The sequence below is a fragment of the Myodes glareolus genome, chromosome 22 (genome assembly GCF_982192425.1).
Source record: "Myodes glareolus chromosome 22, mMyoGla1.1, whole genome shotgun sequence".
Lineage (NCBI taxonomy): Eukaryota > Metazoa > Chordata > Mammalia > Rodentia > Cricetidae > Myodes > Myodes glareolus.
Window position 1 is genome coordinate 7,567,648 of NC_142047.1, and position 23,561 is coordinate 7,591,208.

At 43.0% G+C, this 23,561-nt stretch overlaps 1 protein-coding gene across 2 annotated transcripts in view; it reads left to right on the forward strand.

Moving 5' to 3' along the window:
- Ednra (endothelin receptor type A) overlaps window positions 1-23,561 on the forward strand; it is a 60,280-nt gene that overhangs the window by 12,633 nt on the left and 24,086 nt on the right. For both annotated transcript variants that reach the window (XM_048450284.3, XM_048450283.3), the window contains exon 3: window positions 22,526-22,653. In XM_048450284.3, the coding sequence (XP_048306241.1) occupies window positions 22,526-22,653 (128 nt within the window). The remainder of the gene's footprint in view (window positions 1-22,525; window positions 22,654-23,561) is intronic.

A 23,561-nucleotide genomic window follows, 5' to 3' on the forward strand; every position in this document is an offset into this window, starting at 1 on the left:
ACAAAAAGTCTTTCCAAAATTACCATGCAATACGCAGTTTTAAACTTATTTATGATGTGATTTAGATAACTATATTTAAACCTACAAGTGATTTAGAATAGTGAAATGAACATTCATATTATAAAAATTTCATTTACTTTTCAGAGAATAAGAAATGAGTTACATTTCTGGCATTGTGAAGACATGTTCATTGCAAAAATCCATCTAAATGGCTTAAGAATAAATATACAGATGAAATGACAGAGTGATAATTTATTAGCCAGTTTTCTGTTTGTTGTTAGGAAGTTGCTGTCTGGACAGACTTCAGAACCCTATCCAGGTTTTCCTCCCTCCCTTCTGACTGCTCATTTCCTGTGTCTGGGAACCTTATTGCTTTCTCTCATGGTCGTGTTATGTAATTATTCTCATGTGGGTCTGCTGTGCTGACCCTTGGCATCTGCCTTACAGCACAGTGTTCCCCACTTCAGTTATGGGGGATGGAAACTATCGTTAACTGCAGGACTCTTCCCCTGGCCAAGGAGGGGAAGATGGTTTCCATTATTGTTGGGGAGGTGCTGAGAGGTAAATGGAGTCGTGGCTGATGGATTCCTCCGTCAAAGAGTTCACTTCCTCACCAGAGTTTGCTTTATTCCATACTGAACATAAAATGAACATGTGAAACCAGTTTAGAAAATAATTTTCATAGAATGTACATGTGTGTGTGCGTGTGTGTGCGTGCGTGCCTTCATGCATGCGTGTCTGCATGCATTTGTGCATGCGTATGCGTGTTGGCTTGATTCCAGTATTCTGGCTGATAAAAACAGATGACTCTGACGTGGTTTTCTAGTGTAAGCTTGCGAGTTGCAGAAGATGATGCAGTTAGTGTGGGCTGTGCAAAGTCAGGGGAGCCCTCCAGCTGATGTCAGGCTAGCATGGCAGGTGGCTTTGGGACACCCTGCTGGGATGCAAAGGCTGCCTCCCTGCAGTGGCCATGCTCTCTTGGGAGGGAGGGTGATGACCTCCTGCATCTGCACTTTTGCTTTTAACTGGGGCCAGTTGTTCCAGAGAAACTTCTGCACCGTGAAGCTAACTGCACGATGGTGAAGCTGAAAGTGTCATTCAGGGTAAATTGTGGATAGCCTTGTATCTAAGTTTCTACATCAACATTTTTCATTTAAATGCGGAGCGTTTGAGTTCTTTGACCTCAGGATCCTGAGCCAGACTCACCCCCAGAAAGTTACTATCAGTTACACATATATTAGTGCAAATTTAGACTCCAAATTCCTCTTTCACTTTTTTTAAGTGAAAGTTAAAATGGTTTTAAAATTTTAAAACAATTTTTCTTAGACTACTATGAATAGTGGAAGCAAATTTTAAACTTTTCATAACTCTTGTTCAAATTCAGGACTTGAGGCTGCAGAGATGGCTCAGTGGTTAAAAGTAATGATGGCTCTTTCTAAAGACCTGGTTTTGATTCCCAACACCCACATGGCAGTTCACGACTGTCTGAAACTCCAGTTCAGGGAACCTAGGTCCTTTTCCGTTCTCCTTGGGCACCTGGTAGCACCTGATGCACAGACATGCATGCGGGCAAAACACTGTAGGCATAAAAACCTGAGTGGAGAAGGGACAATTTAAACAAAACAGGAATCCAATTAACTCAGCTTTGTATTCACAAGCCAACGAGATAGCAAATATTTAACCATTTGATTACTGAGTTTCATTAGGACTTTATTTCCTAAGTTTTCTTCATTTCTTCATAAAAACATTGGGAAAGTAATAGTAAACAAAACTCATAGACACTTTCACCTTTGTGGAGCTTAAACAGGAAAGAACAACAGGCAAAAGGAAGATAAATAAGCATTGTATGTAGAAAAATGCTGAGAATAATAAAATGAGAAAAGAAGAAATATATTAACTATAAAGTAGGTAGAGGAAGGGACCTCAAAATAAGTTACAATTGATCATAAACTTACATGGGGAATTGAGGCTGTAACTCAGTGAAGTCTTTGGCTGATATACTCAAAGTTTGCTTCTTTTGGGGTGTTGTATTTTGTTTTCTAGGTTTTGGACATTATGTTATATTGTGGGTTTTGGCTTGGCTTTTCCCTGTTTTGTTGGTTTGGGGGGATTGTTTGTTTGTTTTTTGAGAAAGCACTTGAAGTTGGATGGATAAAAAGGAGACAAGGATTTAGAAGAACTTGGAGGAGGGTAAGAAAACTATCAAAATATATTTAAATTTAAAAATACTTTTAAATAAAAAATTAAATAAAAACTGTGAAGGCACACACCTGTAATCTCAGCACTTGGGAGGCAAAGGCAGGAGGCTTTGGGATTTAAGGTCTTTCTCAACTACATACAGAATTCAAGGTCATTGTGAACCACTTTAAGACCCTGTCTCAAAAAAAGAAAAAGAAAGTAAAGGAAGAGAAAGGGGGAGAGATGGGGGGAGAAGTGGAGAAACAAACTTTGCTGACTATTTAAGGCAAAAGTATTCCCGGTGCCGGAAGCAGTGGGTTCAAAGGCCCTATAACAAGATTGCTGCTAAAAGTTGAAAGAAAACAAGACAGCCATGATGGCTTAGTGGGAGGGACAGAGCGGTAGCGAGGTGACAGGGACAGAAGGGAGAGAGGCAGACCACAGAAGCCTAACAGAGGATGACCACGTGACTTCCTTGTCTAAATCAGGAGACGTGATTAATAATTGCCTATGGGTAGACAACAGGCATAAATCAGGAGTGATTTGTGCATATAGCAAAGTGGGGGAAGAAGACAAAATATGTACATTAATTGTGAAGTGGGTAGAGAGAGAATGAAAATTTACACGGGGAACTGGGATGGTAATAAAGGAGGAGGGATAAAGTGGGAAGAATGGTCCATCTGTCTCCACGTCCTTGTGAAGCCTGCGGCTTTCTTCTCTGAATGAGCTGGAGAGTTTAGAAAGGTGAGCAGGTAAGGGTGTGGTCTGGCTTAGACTCCAACAGGAACATCCCAGCTGCAGTTGAGAAGCATCTCCACACTAATAAAACAGAAACGAGCTATTGTAAAAGATGCTCTGTATGCCAGCCTTCTCACAGCTGTTTACTTCCTTACTGTGTGTGGGCTCATGATGGCACACGTGTGGGAGTCAGAGGACAACTTGTGGAATTCAGTCTCCTTTTACCATAGGGGCTTCAGGGGTCAAACTTATGTTGGCTGGCTCAGTGGCAAGCATCCTTACCTAATGAGCCATCTTGCAGTCCCAATATACTGATATTTATCCTGAGAATAGTTATTTCCTAACTTAGTGTCCACCCTCTGCCAGGCTTGCTACAGCTCTCTCCCTGAGAAATTTACAACATGCCACTGTTAAATGACAAAACTGATACACAGACTATTTCACTAATCTCCTTGAGTTCATGCAATATACAAGTGCAGAGCTAGCACCCGGGTTCTGACACCAGAGACTGCTGTTACCCAGTGAGGCTTTTTCTCTTCCAGTACCTCCTAAAGCAAATGCATCCAAACACCACTGCTGTCCCAGAATCACAGTTCCCAAGACCTCAGTGATAGAAGCCAAAGAAACTTTATTTGCTCACTAATCTATTTATTATGGCACTGGAACTGGAACCCAGGGCCTCAAATACGCAAACAGCGTTCTACCACCAAGCTACAGTCCACGTCCCCCAGCAGTCTAGTTCTTTATTTAGAATGGATGTAACATATTGTTAAGAAAAAGGTGGACACTAGAGATTTCTCTCCAGTATCGCAGCTGTGCCGGAGACTTGCACACTGCCTCAGACTACCTGGTATTCGGGCTTGTGTACACTATATTCATTGTCATGAGAGTGAGATCAACCAACAGAACAAAACATGGGAAATAAAATATAAGTAAACAGACTAAGGTTGAATTCTTGAATGGACTCTTGCCTAGACATGTGCTTAGAGGAATACTTTTGGCCACACTAATGTCTTGTGGTTTCCCTCAGCAATTGAAAGGCCAGGGAGACACATGCAGAAAGATGGGTTCCTATGGCTTATCCATCATGTCAGCTGAGATGGAAAGCCAGGCTTGGCTGGCAGAACTGAATGTTGTTCTTGTAGACTTGCTTCCCGTGTGCTGGCCAGGTGCACAAGAATCTAAAGGACAATGTGGAAATGTAACATGTGATATTTAGGGAAATGTCTAAACTGATTATTAAAATAAGTCAGAGGTCCTCAGTTTTAAAGGTAGTTTTTTAATTGACATGTGATCACTGTATGTATTTACAAGATAAAGAGGCATTTCGGTACTTGTGGTACGATGTGTGATGACAGACTTCTGTTATCTGCATCTGTCACCATTTGGCTGTATTGGCAACATTTGGAAGCCTCCCTACCAGCACTGTTTCTACGTTGAAGTCTGCAGTTAAATATTCTCAGCTGTCTCTACTCTGCCACAGCACACGGCAAGTTAGTCTTTCCCAGTTGCTCTGTATCCTTAGTCGTCTTGACTTGGTCTCATTCTCACCACCCCCAACCCCATTTCCTGATAACTCCTATTCTGATCTTTACTCATTGAGAGCATCTTCCAGCTTCTAACATGTGATAAAATGCTCTCCTTACCTCGTCATAGCTTATTTTGCTTAACATCTCACCTTTAGTCCATCCATTTCACCATGAAGATGGGGCAAGTCCCCAACTCTTCCAGGGCTTACACATAGAGCACACCTAATATGAAATAGTTCCACAGGATCTAATCAATGGAGAATTTCATTATTTGTCCCTAATTTAAAATATGTCTTGAGAATATTCACACTGTCCAAAGTCATTGCCTGGATGCATGCCTATTTGTCAGGTATGGAATGTTATGCATCTGTATCGTTTGTGTTTTATGTCAGATAAAGGACACACAGACTATTTAAGTCACAGAAAGACTTAAATCTTAGGTTCTCAGAGTTAAATGTCTAGAGTTTACTGGAGTTTCTCTTTAAAGGAGTCTTTTCCCAACTACTGCCATAGATTTCTGCGTTTGTAGAAGCTAGTCCTATAAAAATGGCAGCAGTGTCCCATCATTTAAGCACCATAAGTTAGACATCCTGTAACAATAAATGTACTGAAAAATGTGCTGCACAAAGTGAACGCATGCTCACCACTATAACCAAGACAGACAGAATGCTTCCAGCTCCCAGATGCTCCACTCGCCATTGTAACCCTAAAGAATCCTTCCTGACCAATAGTGTGAGCATGCACACTTCTGGGCTTCCCCTTCCTGACGAATGGCGTGAGCGTGCACACTTCTGGGCTTCATTCCTCTGAATTCAGCTCATGAGATCTGTTATTTTGTGTCTGGCTTCTCTGCCTCACCAACAGGCATCTGACAGTCGTCCGTATGGTGGTGCTGGGTTATAGCTCATTCCTTCTCACTGTGGGAAAGTATCTCATTCCATGAATAGGGAATTAAATAGTTTTCCGTTGTTATGAGATGTGTACATGTGGACATTCTCACATGTATTCTTGTGCACACATATATGCACTCCTGTTGCATGTATAGGTATATGCTAAATAGACACTTTTAATGTGATTATTTATACTAATACATTTATATTTTCATTAACAAGTGTGGAGAACTATATCAGGGTGTAATACAGAATTATGATTGAGGTAGAATTTTCTAGGAAGAATTTTTTTTTCTAATTCAAAACCTTAGACAGCTATGTAGCCTATTGTAAACTTTGTCCATTATAGTTCTTGACCTTTCAAGGAGATCTGCTATTTCTGCCCAGATGGATAACCCCTGTGTCAACCCACACACTGACTAAGCATCTGAAAAAACAGAGAAAAACTGAGGATAACTTCAAGTTATACATGCTCCTTGATGATACAGACAAATATTAAAGTTAGTCTGAACCCCAGGGGAGTTTTGCAATCTGTTTGTTTCTTTGTCTGCTTATTTGTGACAGTTCTGACTAGTCTGGAATGCACTGTGTAGACCAGGCTAGTTTCTAGCTCAACTCTCCCTCCCAAGTACTGGGACTAAAGGCCACCTGGCTTATAGAACTTTTGAAACCACAGAGCACACAGACTATTATTAACGTAAAACACCATAAAAACATCCCTTTGAAAATATCTTTCTCCCAGAATAATAGATCCATCTAAAATTCCAACAGTCAAATTAATCTCAAAAGACATAGAAAGAAATAAGGTTTGTCTTCAGTATTTTAACAGACAGTATTCTTTGTAAACCTAAGGCACACTGTGAAGCATGGTTAGGAGGGACGGCCGCAGCCAATACATTTCTAGTGATCAGAACTGGATTGTCAAGGTACTCCTTCCTGACAGCATGCACCGGGTCTGCTCGCTCCCAGGTCACATGGCCACTACTGCTAACACAAGAAAAGTACATGAGAGGATTAATAGTAAAAAACTTTTTTTTATTTTTATTGAGCTCTACATTTTTCTCTGCTCCCCTCCTTGCCTCTCCCTTTCCCTTCAACCCTCTTCCACGGTCCCCATGCTCCGAATTTACTCAGGAGGTCTTGCCTTTTTCTACTTCCCATGTAGACTAGATCCACATATAGACATATTCGACTCTTAGAGTCCTCATTGTTGTCCATTACCTTTAAGATTTCCAATTTTGTGGAGTACAGGTTTTCGAAATATGACCTGATGATTCTCTGTATTTCCTCTGTGTCTGTTGTTATGTCCCCCTTTTCATTTCTGATTTTGTTCATTTGGATATTCTCTCTCTGCCTTTTGGTTAGTTTGGATAAAGGTTTGTCTATTTTGTTGATTTTCTGAAAGAACCAACTCTTTATCTCATTGATTCTTTATTGTTTTCTTCGCTTCTATTTTGTTGATTTCAGCTCTCAATTTAATTATTTTCTGCCATCTAGTTCTTTTGGGTGAATTTGCTTCTTTTTGTTCTAAAGTTCTCAAATGTTCTGTTAATTCACTAGTGTGAGATTTTCCTAGCTTCTTTATGTAGGCATTTAGTGCTATGAATTTTCCTCTTAACATTGCTTTCATTGTATCCCATAAATGTGGGTATGTTATGTGATCATTTTCATTGAATTCTAGGAAGTCTTTAATTTCTCCCTTTATTTCTTCCTTGACCCATAGATGATTCAGGTGAGCACTGTTTAATTTCCATGTGTTTGTGGGCTTTCTGGAATTAGTATTGATGTTGAATTCTAGTTTTAAGCCATGGTGATCTAATAAGATACATGGGGTTGTTTCATATTTTTTTTTGTATTTGTTGAGGTTTTGTTTTGTTAGCGAGTATGTGGTCAATTTTTGAGAAGGTTCCATGAGGTGCTGAGAAGAAGGTATATTCTTTTCTGTTTGGATGAAATATTCTATAGGGGTCTGTTAAATCCATTTGAGTCCTAATATCTGTTAGTTCCCTTATTTCTCTGTTAATTTTCTGTCTGACTGACCTGTCCAATGGTGAGAAGGGAATGTTGAAGTCCCCCACTATTGGTGTGTGGAGTTTAATGTGTGATTTAAGCTTTAGAAGTGTTTCTTTTACATATGAGAGTGCCCTTGTATTTGGGGCATAGATGTTCAGTATTGAGATTTCTTCTTGATGGATATTTTCCTGTGACTAAAATGAAATGTGCTTCTTTGTAATTTTTTTTATTGATTTTAGTTTGAAATATATTTTGTTAGATATTAGGATAGCTACACCAGCTTGTTTCTTAGGTCCATTTGATTAGAAATTTTCCCCCCAACCTTTACTCTGAGGCAACATCTGTCTTTGAGGTTGAGGTGTGTTTCTTGTGTGCAGCAGAAAGATGGATTCTATTTTCATATCCAATCTGTTTTAGCCTGTGCCTTTTTATAGGTGATTTGAGTCTATTTATATTAAGGGATATTAATGACCAGTGATTGCTATCTCCTGTCAATTTAGTTTCATTTCTGGTGATGTTAATTTGTGCGCTTTTCCCTTCTTTGGGATTTGTTGCTGTGAGATCATCATCAATTGTCTGTGTTTTGGTTAATGTAGCCAACTTTCTTGGGTTGGAGTTTTTCTTCTAGTACTTGGTGTAGGGCTGGGTTTGTGGCTAGGTATTGGTTAAATCTAGTTTTGTCATTGAATGTCTTGTTTTGTCCTTCTATGGTGATTGAAAGTTTTGCTGGGTATAGTAGTATGGGCTAGCATCTGTGGTCTCTTAATGTCTGCACAACATTTGACCATGACCTTCGCATGTCTTCAATGAGAAGTCAGGTGTAATTCTGATAGGTCTGCCTTTATATGTTACTTGGCCTTTCTCCTTTGCAGCTCTTAATATTCTTTATTTTCTTTGTTTAGTGTTTTGATTATTATGTGGCGAGAGGACATTTTTATCTAGTCTATTTCTTGATCTGGAAGCTTCTTATATCTTCATAGGCATATCTTTCTTTAAGTTGGGAAAGTTTTCTTCTATGATTTCGTTAAATATATTTTTAGTCAAACATATATTTGACTGGTGTCATGTTGCTCTTTGTGGTGTTGCATCTGTTCTTACCTTATGTACTCATCTTTTCCTCTAATTGGTGTGGTTGGGGCTGTCTGTGACTCTGGTGATTAATCTTCTAGGTGCCAGTGGATCCAAGGATCAGATACTTGTTTCTGGTGGTACAGTCAGTGCCACGGTTCTAGTTACCCCATTGGTCACTCTGTGTTCCTGGAGGTCACTCAGTGCTCTCAGGATTTGCTCTGCTCCTGTGGAGTTTGCTCTCTGAGGCCTACTCTGGTCTAGATTGCTGGCTCAGACCTGTTTCTGTAAATGTCCCAGGTCTGGATCTGCTCGTGAGGAGGTCCTTGGCTTGGGGTTGATCCTGCAAAGGTCCTGGCTCAGGCCTATTCCCTCAGAGGTCCCAGACTCATGCCCAGACCCACAGGGGTCCTGGCTCAGGTCTACTCCCTCGAAGGTCCCAGATTCATTACCAGACCCGCAGCAGTCTCTGGCTCTGGCCCACTCACTCAGGAGTTGCTCCTGTGGAGTTTGCTGTCTCAGGTCTGCTCTGGCTCAGGTTGCTGGCCCAGTCCTGCCTCAACAAATGTCTAGATCTGCTCCCACTCCCATAGAGCTTGCCATCTCAGGCCTGCTCCAGCCTAGGTTACTGTCTCAGTCCTCTTCTTGTGGAGTTCTCTACCTCAGGCCTGCTCTCCAGGAGGCTGGCTCAGTCCTGCTCCAGTAAAAACTTTCTAAATTGTAAAACATAAACATAAATGTGAAAGAAAAATTCCTTTTTAGCCACCAGCCAAGTGTACACCATAGCATCCCCCAAACCAAATTTAACTAAATGCTATCCACATACTAAATAGAAATATCCACAAATACATTTGGCCCACTCATTTTCTCACTGAAATTGAACAAATTTTCAGCTTCTTGCCCCTTGCTTAGCTGTGCTCATAACCTTGTCTTTCAAGCAGTGAGAAGACGAGCAGTGGGCAGCCAGAGTTTTAGGTAGGCATTCATGTTTCCAGGAAGGGAAAGAAGGGAAGCCTGCCCCTTTTTTCTTAGGGAAGGTTCATGCTAACTAACAATAAAGCTCTTAAAGATGAAAAATATTATAAACTTGAAATATTCTATATGAACATTTCTATACGTGATATTTGTTTGGATGGACCGATTAAATTGCATTGTCACAATTAAAAGAAGTGAATTTTCTTCCACTGTTACTGAAAAGGCCAGGGACGACTTCTTTCACAGCCATAAGGAAAGCCACATGGCCCACAGAAAAGGAAGACGTGTGGAGGTGAGACAAGCCTGCTGTGCTCCATTTAACACGGTGTGCACATGCATGCTTGGAATTCTATGACACGATGTTCTTTGCATACATAGACCTTTCTAGATTGCTGGAGAGAAGGAAGGGAAACTCTAGGGGATGGAGAGAGGAAAGCAGAGTCAGGTGATGGAAGACTCCCCGCCAGGTTCATCTCTTAGATGCCAGATCACAAAAGACACCCTGTGTGGATTTAAGGATGCTCAGATGCAGCGTGTGAGACTCGCACCTGTGGCTCTAGCTATGAAAGAAGCCTGAAGAACCAGAACCATTTTTAACTTCACAGAGGCAGGCATTCCAATTAGCCCTTGTCTTTTGTTACTTTTTCAGTATGGTGATAAGACACTATGACAATGGCAACTTGCAGAAGAAAGAGTCTATTTGGGGCTTACAGTTTAGAAGCTGAGTCCACCAGTTACATCATGGCAGGGACCATGGCAGCAGGCAGGCATGGCACTGGGGAAGTAGCTAAGAGTTTACATCTTAATCTGCAAGTAATCTGAGAGAGAAACTGGGAATAGTGGGGCCTTTTGAAACCTCAAAGCCTCCCTCTAGTGACATACCGCCTCCAACAAGGCCACACCTCCTAATTCTTCCCAAATAGTTTCACCGACAGGACACCAGGCATTGAAATCTATGAGCCTATGGGGACCATTCTCATTCAGACCACCACAGCCCTGCCTACAAGTGGAGCTATCCAGGCAGTCTCCAGTGGCTACACCATCCACGTCCCCTGTGAATTTGAAGTTCATTTCTCGTTTCCAGGGCACTTGTGAACTGTCTGAAATGACGACCATCTAGTTTCCCTGTGAAATCTCAGGTGACAGAGTCGATGGCATCTGATAAAAATTTTTTTCTCAGCAAGAATTTCTGGATACGTGATGAATGGCAAAGACAATATTTGTCACTGGATTGCTTTTCAGGGTCTGTGATTCTTGGTCCACGCCCACATTTTCTCCCACTACCCCTTCTCTGTAAATGCCATGCCTTTCAAGGACAATTCTTCCTCCGCTAGCGTATGTACTCTCAAGCATTTATGTCTTTACGGTCAATAAAATTTTTCAGAATAAATTCTAATTTTCCCTTTTTTTCTTCCTTCCTTCTTTCCTTCCTTCCTTCCTTCCTTCCTCCCTTTCTCTTTTTTGTTTTTGAATAAGGCATGCCATCTCTTCACACATGAAGAGAAAACGATATACACACTGAGAAGTTTTCCTGCTGGACCAGTTGCCCCGTTTCTGTTTCTTTTATGCAGATGGTGTTTATGTCTTTTTTGTTGGTTGGTTGGTTGTTTATATGGTTTGACAGGATCTTACTCTGGACCTAAACAAGCCCTTGATTTGAACTCATGGTAATCCTCCTCCTCCCATAGCTTCCCAAGTTCTGGGATTATAGGTACAAGCTATCGTGCCTGGCTTTCCTGGTTAGTTGGTTAGTTGTTGGTTAGATGTAAGTAGGAGACCAAGTAACAGGTTTCCTTCTAGCAGTCCCTCTATATTTCTCCCCTCCACCTCCCTACACCTCACCTCCGCTTGCACCATTCCACATTCCAGTTTCTTAATCAATATTCTGCACCTGGTCTTTTCATTTCTCATTCTATCCCAGAGGTCTTTGAGAATATATAAAACGCTACTTACTTTGTTCTTTTTACAGTTCCACCGTCCCCAATGTGAGAGAACATCATAGTTTGCATGTTCATTTGCTTTAACAGACGACGCTATGATTATACACTACGATTATAGATGTGTACGTACGCCCTCCTTACCAGTATGGGTGTGATGAACACATGAGAAATTTCCTCACATTCCTGGAGCCAAGGGTTACTGTGAATATTGCTTTGGCAACTGCAGCCAAATCATCTCCATAATAGTTACACTTTCTTGCCCTCCCACTCACAATGTAAAGGGTTTCTGTTTCCTAAACATGTTTTTTTTTTAATTGAGATTTTCTTTCTTTTGTATTATCCTTCTTCAATGCCAAGGAGAATGTGGGGAACATAGGCTCCTGAGTAAAGCACTTGCCGCCCAAGTGTGAGGACCTGTGTTTGACTTTTCAGAGTCCCCATGAAAGCCAGACACAGTGTGTGCATCTGTAAGCCCAGGGCTCTCAGGGCGGGTCGGGAGGTGGAGGCAGGAAGATCTCCAGGAACCTGTGGGCCAACTAGCCTGGCAGGCACAGCAGAAAAACTACAAAGAAACCTTGTCTTAAACAGGGTGTAAAGCAAAGACTTACTCTCAGATTCTGAATTCCACATGTGAACTGTACCGTGTTCTCTCTCTCTCTCTCTCTCTCTCTCTCTCTCTCTCTCTCTCTCTCTCTCTCCTAGTGTTGCTTATAAAAATAGTGAAATAAAGTGGAATAATTTGGAAAATGCATTGGGTCTCGGAACAAAATGCTCAATAAATCATTCACTGATGCTTAAAAATAAAAAGGACACTAACTCAAAAGAACAGAGTAGAGTGCTAGACATTTTCCTGCTCCGGGGCAGTCAGTGATAAATACTCTGAGTCTGTGAGTTCTATACTCTCCTTACTTCAGAATTTATTCACCTGAAAGTGGCCAAATCCATTCATCTTCATACAGATTATTGTTAATTATTAGAAAAAGAATCTATGGCCCACTCTTCCAAGATACTGTATATCACAAAAATGTTCAAAGTGGAACCAAACTATTCCATCAACCTGGAAGAGACTTCTAAATTCAGGTTGAGAATAAAGTGAGGCCCCCGCTGGAGATAACGGACTGCGCTCCTTTCCAGAATTGAGTTGGTGAATTGTAACAACCGTCTTCCATTTCGTTTTCACTTGCATTTTTTGACAGAGATTAATGAAAACCCCAGAAGCCAATATGAAAACCTGGTCCAAACGCTGCTGGCTGGGCTACGGCTCAGATAGGAGTTGGAGCATGAGATAGGAGTCTGCAGTGCCAACGTAGATGGTGGCACTTTAAGGCTGATGTCACGTGGCTGCCATGAGCACTTTGAGTACCATGACTACCTTGACTCTGGGTCTCACTGAACTGAGCTAAGTGTCAAGACACCCAGTGTGCCGTGCCCTCAACCCGTGTGGAGGCCGAGGTCCAGTGTGTAGGCTGAGGCCCTGTGAGCCGTGCCCTCATCCCGTGTATAGGCCGAGGTCCCGTGTGCCGTGCGCTCATCCCATGTGTAAGCTGAGGTCCAGTGTGCCGTGCCCTCACCCGTGTGTAGTCCGAGGCCCAGTGTGCCGTGCCCTCATCCCGTGTGTAGGCTGAGATCCAGAGCAAGCACAGATCCCAGGAAACCAGAAGTGACAAGAAAAAGCTTTCATTCCCATGCAGAGCCCCTCTCCAATCATGAACCCGAAGACTCACCGGCCTCACCAAGGCGTCCAGCGTCCCCCACACTGTCCTCTTCAGATTGGATTGCCATGCTGAGAGCTAATGGAGGCTACACCTGTAACAGAACAGTGATGACCACAAGTTCCCAATTAAGATCAAGGCTTGTTTGCTTACCGTAACAACAAACAAAATAAAATATCACCAAGGATTTTATGTGATCTTTAGTAAGCTATGTGACCTTTCTATCCCTTTGAGTTGTCCCATCTTTAAAAGTACCTTGAGAGCCAGCAGGATGACTCGGTGGGAAAAGGCACTGGCCACCAAGCCCAACGATCTGCATCTAACAATAGAAACACACATGGTGGTGGAAAGAACCTGCTCCAGCAAGTTGTCTTCTGACCTCCCACACACGTGTACACACACATGCGTGTACACACACACCATAAACACATACACACCACAACATACCCACACACACCTCACACACATCTCACACACAACACACATACACACATCACACACAGATGTACAACACATACATATATATACAAATATACACACACCAATAAAAATGTAAATATATGTGTGTGTGTATGTTTGTGTATATATATATGTGTGTGTGTGTATGTATATGTTTACTTATCTAGATTTATCTCCTCTAACTTTTTGTCTCAGGTCATTTTTGTATTCTTAAAAGTTGCTGAAGGGGTTGGAGAGATGTCTCAACAGTTAAAAGTGCTTATTGCTCTTCCAGAGTACCTGAGTTCAGATCCCAGCACCCACCTCAGGCAGCTCCCAACTGTCTGCAACTCCAGCCCAGAGAATCTCATGCCTTCTGATGCCCTTCACTACCCGCATGCATATGTGCATACTCACACACAGACACACATAAATAAAAGAAAAACAAACGCTTTTAGAGCACTATTGAGGCCTTACAACTAGTAGTTGTAGAATGCTATTTTAAGGTGTGTTACATTTGTTTAATGATGCAAAGATGTGTTACATTCCTTGATATTGAGTTTGTTTAACTCTGTAAAGCTGTGATTCTTTGCCTTTCTAAAATACCTGATTGGTCTAATAAAGAACTGACCAGCCAATAGCAAGGCAGGAGAAAGGATAGGCGGGAGGGGCAGGCAGAGAGAATAAATAGGAGGAGAAATCTGGGAGGAGGGAGGAAGGAGCAAGAGAGAACAAAGAAAGGGGGCATCAGGGGTAGCCACCCAGCTACACAGCAAGCCATGGAGAAAGAGAAAGTAAGAGATACAGAAGTAAGAAAAGGAAAAAAAAAAAAAACAGAGGCAAAAGACAGATGAAATAATTTAAGAAAAAAAAAAAAAAGCTGGCTAGAAACAAGTCAAGCCAAGGCCGGGCACTTTTAAGAAAGACTAAGACACTGTGGTGGTTTATTTGGGAACTAGGTAGCAGCCCCCCAAAAGAGTAATGAGTAAGAAGAGTCATAACCATCAAGTACCACTAGTTTCTTTATGACTATTGAAATGTACCATATTACAAGTAAAACGTGGAATTTTATAGAATATATATGCCTTGATTCACAAGAAAGTAGGGTAAACTCATTAAATATTAATCATTTTTGTTGAGAAAGGGGTATTTTTAAACAAAAAAAATATTTAATGAGAAGAATGGCACTAATTTGGATTTGAATAAAACTCTTTAATGTCCAGCATAATAAAAAGCAGCTGAATTCTCCTATTAGCTCCTGGTTTAGATCGGTTGAATTATACTGTTTTGTTTTAACTATATACATGAACACATCTTGTTTCTCCCATATAAGTAGTTGAATAAGAGAGAGAACATTAAGAGCTTTTTCACATAATTATGACTATTCTTAATATGCTACCCAAACTGCCCCTGGCAGTGTTTTAAGCCTTTGATATGGCCTGAGGAGCTAATGAACTCTCCATACACTCGCACCAGAAGCCCGCTGTGCTCCTTAAGCATCCTTAGAAGCCACGGGCTTTGTAACGCCTGTCGGTAGGCAAGTCCTGGGTCAGTCTTTTTTTTTTCCTTTTAATTCATCTTGATCTTCTAAATGCCAGCCTATTTGTGGTATAGTACCAAAAACACATTCACCAGTACCACTAACAGCTTTGTCAACCATGGGATTAAAAAGATTCACCCTCTTCATGGAGCTTGAAGACTGAGATCAGATTGCACTGTCCTGACCAGTGGGACCACGAGCTATCTCCCAATGATATGAATAAAACAAGTCCAACTCATCTTCAAAGCTTGAAAGTAGTGTGTATAATGGTATGTGGCAGACCCGCAACTAGAAGCTTAAAATTAATTCACTGAAATTGTCTTTGAAATTACTAAGAGTTGCACTGTGATGTTTATAGCCCACTGAGTTAACATACTACAAGGTTTAGCTTTTCCTTTGAAAACCATAAAATAGGCTTCACACCTTCAGAACATACGCTCTTGTGGCTTCATCCGTGGACTTTCCCAAGTTCTAACAACCTTGATCTTTTATGTAGGGAAAAAATAGAGGGATAAAAGAACTAAGGTAATCTGTGGGAGAAATAAAAGAGAAATAGAGGCAAGAAAATTAGTCATCTAGACCAGGAGAGGATAGTGGTCAGGCTAAGAAGAAATGGAGCAATAGTTTCAAACAAATTTCATTTGGATATGAAAGTAATAAATAATTTAAGAGCTTGCTGAGAATTTGGGGGAGGGGTGAATTCTGGCCCAGCGATTTTTATCTGGCAGAGACCAGAACCAAGACTCAAGGATTTCAGCTGGGGCTCAAGCCCGCAGCCAGGTTTCCACCGGCCCCCATGGCACACGGGATGCATCCTCCCTCTGTGTTAAGGGCCCTTTTAGTGACTCTGCACTGCACATAGCATTTAGCTGTGCTTCTGAGGCCAGAAGGGGAGACTTGTTAAAGCACATGTCATTTTCCCATGCAGTCACTGAGTAATGAAGTCTTCTTGAGTTTGCTGGCTCTAACTTGGCCGCTGCTCTCAGAAGTGTGATTTTACTCTCACACGAATTCCTGTTACTAGATACTCGGAAGCACCCCATCTTCTTCCCCTTCATATTGGCCTCAGCCTTGATGGTCCTCAGAACACACATGGCATTGTTTCTCGTCATGCACATAGGCTATCTTTACAGACTCATTGTTTCCACATATACACAAGATAATTGTGAACACATGGCACACTCTAAGTGGGGGCTAGCTCAAGTTCTGAAGAATTTCTACATTAAATCAGTTCATCCACTGCATGCTTTCAAATATGCTCTTTCATTTCTCCTGATTGCTGCCACCACTGTCACTGGGAAGACTATTACCTAAGTCTACATCAGCTCATCTTATATTACAACAGATCACGGGTCCCCAGTCACAGCTTGGAATCCCTCCCTTCTCCAGTCGGCAGTACGGCCTCACTCACTTTGTCACAGGAGCATCTGCTCCAAACTAAGCTGCCACGCACTGGCCACACACTCATTGTTACACAGTAAAATTTCACTACTAAGAATAGCTCATTTTTATGTATTAAAATTATATTCTTTCCACTCAGTGATCCTTTGGTTTTATGTTTGCAAACTGGGAAGTCTTGGGTCCTTTGTTTCTGTGTCCATTTCTTTGAATCCATTACTCAAGAAAAGACTCTGGTTCCTACCCATCAGGAGATGAGACTGTGGTATGAGAAGCCTCTAGGGTAGGAAATCCTTTGGAATTCTGTTTTGTTTTGTTTTTCTGTTTGGTTGCTTTTGTTTTGTTTTGTTTTGTTTTTTTTGCTTTGTTTTGTTTTTGAGGCAGGGTTTCTCTGTGCAACCCTGGCTAAGCTGGAACTCACTCTGTAGACCAGGCTGGCCTCGAACTCACAGAGATCCTCCTGCCTCTGCCTCCCAAGTGCTGAGACTAAGGGTTGTATGCCACCACACCCAACACTGGATCTGTCTTTCTAAACCATCCTCTGGGCTGCAGAGATGGCTCACAACAACAACAACAAAAATCTCTTTTTCTTCTAATCCCTCTTCCTTCTAGTTAGTATTAACATCTATGTGTTTCAGATTACAGAAATTAAAGGCCTCAGTCAAAAAAAATCACGGAAGCAGTTAAAAAAATAGCAATGATTCCATGCTTCCAACACATGTCAGAGGAGTAAGGCAGATCCTCAACCTTCAGACCCCACCCGTTAAGAAACCACTGTTCACCCTCCTGAGTTTCACATCCTGAAGGGCGCACCTTGCCACTGCAGTCATTCGAACACCAGCCGCATGGTGCAGGAGCTCTCTGAGCCACACGGTGCAGGTGCGCTCTGATCCACGCGGTGCAGATGTTCTCTAATCCACACGGCGCAGGTGCGCTCTGATCCACAGTTTTCATGGAGGAACAGGGGCGCATGCTCTTTGTGTGAGATCACGTGGCTCCTTCTGTTGAGATGCGTAGCTTAGAGCTTCGGGTGCCATGACTTCTGCCTGTCTTCTAGACAGTAAATTCCTTGAGAATGGGGGTCTTCTGACTCTGTACTACCTGCCCACTCTTCCTCCACCGTCTGCTCCACAAAGGCATTGGAGGCTTAGTTCCCAGTCCATGACACTATCGGGTGGTAGAGCCTTTGAAGGAAAAGTCTGGAAGAAGGAAGTTAGGTCATTGGGGGCATGTCCTTGAGGAAGACTGTGTAACTTTGGCCCCCTCCTCTTCCTCTGTCTTTGCTTCCAGGCTGCCATGAGGTAAGCAGCTCGCTCCAGCACACATTCCCTGCCATGAAGTGTTACCTCATCGTAGGCCCAAAGACCATGAGGCTGGGCAGCCACAGACCTCTAAAACATGAAGTCTCTCCCTTAAATTTGATTGTCTCAGATATTTTATCAGAGTGACAGAAGCTGGACAATGTCTTTAGCAAAATGAGACCAAAACATAGAGCTGGCCGAAGGTCATCAGTGACTACAGTCCACATTTCTAGACCAGTCCTTGTGCCAAGCTCTCCGTTACCCCTGCTGCTGTCTGTAGGAATTCGTCCTCCGAGGCGGCTACCAGAGGAAGACAGGAGAAGACAGAGGAGTGAGCCAGTGTGTCCTCTGTCCCCCGTGTCACTGAGAGCACCCAAAGCCAGTCCAAACAGCTGTGCCCTTCTCCGAATGTCACATACTGCGGGAGGCAACAGGAAGCTTGAGAAAAAGCTGTGTGTGGATAGCACAGACGCCGACTTTTTCTACATTTGTGTGAGCTCTGCCTCAATCCGGAGGCAGTTAAAGCATAATGGAGGGGCAAGAGCCTTCCTTGTCATGAGAGCAACTGATCTTGAAGCTTCTGACCCGAGAGCGGAGACAGCCAGAACTCATATTCTCGCTAAAAACACTGTCCTGGGATCACAGGTTTTGAAATCATCTCAGTCTGTGCTAGTGGGGACATAGTCTTTTCGATGGCTTGATCGTGTAACAACCTGTATATCCTGACTCTCTAAGAGTGGAGGGAGAGGGAAGCAAAGAAAAAGGAGACAAGGGAAAGGAAGGAGGGGGAGGAGGAGGGGAGAGGAGGAAAGGAGGGAAGAAGAAGGAAGGGGGAAGGAGGAGAGGAGAGTAGGGGATGAAAAAGGAGGTGGGGAGGAGAGGGGCGGGAGAGGAGGAGGAGGGAGGAGAGGGAAAAAGAGGAGAGGAGAGTAAGGGCAGGGGAGGAGAGAAACAAGTCAGTCCCCGCTCTTCAAGGACTAGAGTCTGTCTGGTTCCAAGTGACCCACAACAATGCATGTTCCAGAGGAAGTGAACATTTTTTAAATGGTGAGGTTTTAAATATTGCAGACTATGTCCATAAATCCTTCATTCCTGTCTAGGATGGGCGTGGTGAGACAAAGGGAAACGGGAAAATCTCCCGGCTTTACCGAAGGGTGGGGGGAAAATCAGGACAAAGGAAAAGCTGCTCCTGGTTTCTCAGTGCGGCTTTAAGCTGTGGTGACAATGACAAACCAGGGCCTGAGTGATGAGATTCCGCGGGGCAGAGAGTAACATCTGGGGTCAGAAAGCAGGGGCACAGTTACTCAGAGTACCCATTTTCTCATTAAAGCTGTGCATAAATGGCACATGCATTTATCTTGGCTTTACAAATTAAAGCAATCCAAAATAATACAGCATTGGTAGTGTGTGTTCCGATGGCAGGATTCTCACATTAGCACTGCGCTGTCTGAGCCTCTCAAGTGCTCATCGCACCATCACCGCAGGCTTGAGACCACTCCCATTTGACAGGCACGGAAATCGAGGTCCGATAGGTTAAGTAGCTCACACTAGATCATGCAGCAGCAGGAATCCTCTTCACCTGTCCTGACCAGAGGGCAAGAACAAACAGCATCCAGTAGTGAGGCCCAGACACTGGACCCCTTGCTGCTTTGACTAAGTATCTCTGTGCCCTGTGCTTAGGACGGTAAGGAAAATGAGCTGTCAGCCGCACAGCCCCAAACCACCACAGTGGTTTTCTCCCTCATAAATATAGTGTATATTTTTTCCTGCTCGTCCAGTTCTAACTGGCGACCAACTCTCATTCTCACTGCTCACGGAGCTCCTAGCATAATGGTTCTGAAGCAGCATCTGAGCCTCTGGGCAGTAAGGAATGCCCATGCCCAACCCCAGAGCCGCTGACTCCCTAGTTCTGGGACACAGTACAACAGTCTGTGTGGTCAGGGGCCCGCCAGGTGCCTCTGATGCTGTTCGGCTCCCCCAGAGCAGCTAGCCTAGCTGCCTACACATCCTCTCTTTACTTCTGTCCGCTTCAGAGATTCTGGTGTAGTTCCTGGGATGGTGTGTTTCAACCTCAACAGCATTGACATCTTGCATCTGGTGGTTATTTGGAGGAGATACTGGCAACTGCCTTGCAAGATATCAGTGTCTACTCCCTAGATGTCAGGAACATCTCTCCCAGTCTTCAACACCCAGAAGATTCTGGTATTGTCGCATATTCCCAAGAGACACAGATTAGCACAGGTCTGGGTTGTGGCCCAGGTGCTGGGGTGGGTTTCACTAATTCCCTTAATCCTCATACAGACCAATTTTGAGAGTACTTCTCCGAAGAGCTTCTGCTGGTGGTTAGCTTGAATCTGCAACAAGTTAAAAAAGAAAAACTGAGCTTGTGGCACTGGAAGGGAAGTAACAGGAAGCCAACATATGATGGGGACTTTGTTTACCTGCAAGGAATAGAGATCACTAGGGCAGAATGTCGCCTCATCTAGCTCGTCCCGGACTTGGCCCTGACTTCTGGTTGTCAGGCATGTTCCAGAGAAACAGCACAAACTGACACTGTGCATACCAAATGAGACACTACTTTGCACAAAAGTACAAAATACAGAAGTGGACATAAAGGTGCCTGGGATGTAGCCATTCTACAAACAGGCCCTCATATGTGTACCAAATTATACACATTTGTAAGTAACCTATGTCTGGCAGGTTTAAGAAAAGACACCCTGTCCATTTCTTGATGTTGGCTTGACACAATCCAAACCAACCACCTGACTTGGAGTTTCTACATTAATTTGCAGTCTTAGCATGAGCATCTGCTTCAGCTGGTTAGAAAAAGGCCGGTGTCCCCTGCTGAGAGGACTGTCCCCTGTCGTCTACAGAGTCCTCCGAACTCTGCTGCAGAAAGGGGAGGAGACACGTATCATCTCCCAGACCTTCCCTGGACCTCCTAGAAAGCTATGTAAACCAAAGGAGGGCTTACGGCAGTCAGTCACCCTGTAACCTAAGTTGACACTTCCACACCCGATGCTCTGTGTATCATTTCACTTAACAAAAATAGTGGAAATGCTACTTTGAAGCACTGATATCTTGGAAATAGAAAGTAAATCCCGGTATGAATATGCTCTCCGCGCCTGCATACCGTCATGTCAGAACATGAGGACATGATCTGAGTTCATGACTTTAGAGTCTCTGATGCAGGGGTAGAAGCCCTGGTGCCGACAGTCCACAGAGTCTCTGAGGCAGGGTGGACCGGAAGCGCTGGTGCAGTCGGTCCACACTCTCATGCTAGGAACCACGTGCTGTTCTCAAAGAGACACAACGTGAGACTTTAATAGCACAGGCCTTTCTGTGGCTATAAAAATAAGCTATGGCTCCCATGTTCCAAATGAGCCTTTGAGTTGCTCGACTTGACAGTTAGTTTGTTGTTTCTGTCATGGCACTGATCATCGCTTGTGAACATTAAAGAAATCAGCAGTTACTTTCCCGTGGCTGAGACATCGGACTAAATAGCTGCTAATCAAGCGTGGTCCTTGCGAAAACTGTTTCATCAAAGCCATTTTAAACCCCAAGACCCTTTTACTTAGGCAATAGTTCTTTCCATTAAATCACTCCAGAAAACACACTAAACTCTTAAAAGTGTTTTTGCATATGTTCCTGTTTGTTTAAGAAAAGGACAAAGATTGTATGTGCATTGCAAGCTTTCTGTAAGAAACCACATAGTTATCAGCAAGGGTGGGAAACTTGGGGACCTTGATAGACTTGCTGCTTGGTTGTCATTATCTAAATGACAGCTTAATTCTCACCATCTTAAAATATTCTTCTTTTAATTTTAAGTGTTCGTAAATAAGAGGAAGGTTATATCTCTGGCATTCATCAGAACCCCCAAGAGCCTCGAAAGAAAGAAAGAAAGAAAGAAAGAAAGGAAGGAAGGAAGGAAGGAAGGAAGGAAGGAAGGAAGGAAGGAGAAAGAAGGAGGGAGGGAGGGAAGAAGAAAAGAGAGAGAGAAAGAAAAAGTGTGTTTAGTGGCTAACGGCGTTTACCACAAAACCTGGTGACCTGAGTTATTCCCTGGGTTCACAGGATGGAAAGAGACAACCAGCTCGGATCTCCATACGTTTGTCACACACACGCGCGCGCGCGCACACACACACACACACACACACACACACACAAATAAATAAATAAATAGATGTAATAAAAAAGAAAAGCCAGGAAGCTGTGCACTGCACTGCTTGCTTCCTTGGTGCCCCTTCCTTTTGTTCCTATTTTATTGCTAAGACAGAGTGAGCTGAAAGATCTCCCATTCTTTGAGCTGATTCTAGTTTATGGCAAGTTGGCGCTAAACCACGATCCTTGTCGTTTCAAGGGTGCTTCAGCCCGGAAATCGTAGTCCGGAAATAGTGCCTTGTGCCTTCACTTGTTCCAGACACTAGGCAGCCACAGTCATGAAATTTTTCATGAAGTTCACGAAGAACCTGAGTTCAGAACAGCATTTTAGTGACAAGACTGTGGTTGTCCTTGGACAAAGTTTCTGTGGAAAGTTTGACAAGCTGGCTGAGATGGTTATAGTACATGAGGAAGAGGCTGGGTCAAAGGAAAAGCTTCTTTCAAAAGATATTCGAAAAGGAAGGGAGGACTTGAAAGCTAAAAGAAGAAAACTGTTGCTATCTGGCCACGTGTTCACACACAACAGTAAAAGTGCAACTGGGGACACAAGCAAGGAGCATGCTGGGCCAGCCTCGCTGGGGACACAAGCGGGAGTGCATGCTGGACCAGCCTCGCCTTTTCTTACTCCCGTCTCATCTTTTCAGCTGTTGGCGGGGCGCTGGCCTTCTGATCACAACGATTTTGGAGTATTTCTCTGCAAGCTGTTCCCCTTCCTGCAGAAGTCCTCCGTCGGCATCACCGTCTTGAATCTCTGCGCCCTCAGTGTCGACAGGTAACATGCTGCTTTCTTTTCGCTCTTTAGTGAGGTTTAGAAAGTCACCTTTCTCAGAAACAGAGTGTGAGAGTCAATGCCACAGACGACTGTTAACCACGGGTAAATTGAGTAAGACGTTAACAATCTTGCCGCCAGCATTTAGAATTGCTTCCCACGTTTGCTAATTGGTATCCATCTCATTGGTACATCCACATGTACCTAGCACATTGTGCCAGTGATACACAGTTGGCTTCCTTAAGATAATAGAAATAAAATAAAATTAGTATATTGATGGAACAAACTTGCTGAGAACAAGAGACCTAGAATATGCAAATCCTATGTTTTAGACTGGTGATATGCCATTATTATTAAGAAAAGAAAAATACTGTTGAGTTATATTTCAAATGCTTGAGCCACTCAATGATGTGCAAGGTTGTTAGATTTTTCACCATACTTTTTTGAATGCCTAAGGTGTTTCCTATTTTTCAAGCGAGGGCAACAAAAGAAATAACTCTATCCAGTTCTGAAAGACCCATAATGCTCACAAATGACATCCAGGAAGAGCTTCCTAAACTGATGGATGCAGACTTGCAGTTGCAACAGCAACAACAAAAGGAAAAGTAAGAGGTTTCTGAACATCTGATGACTAAAAATAAATTCAAAATCAAATGTGTAGTGAGCAGAAGGTGTCTCTGTGCTATTTGCCCCTGTGTACCAAGCGGCCTTGCAGTAGCCTTGGCTGTGAACGCACAGGATGACTTTACGGTGTGTTTGCTCTCATCACACAGGGCCAGTCCACACTGCCTGTAACACCTCAGCCCAGATTCAATACGCACACACACACACACATAATATGTACAGTAGTATATTATGAATTGTAGTGTTTGTTGTACATATCAAACATAATGGTTTAATTACAGAAAGCA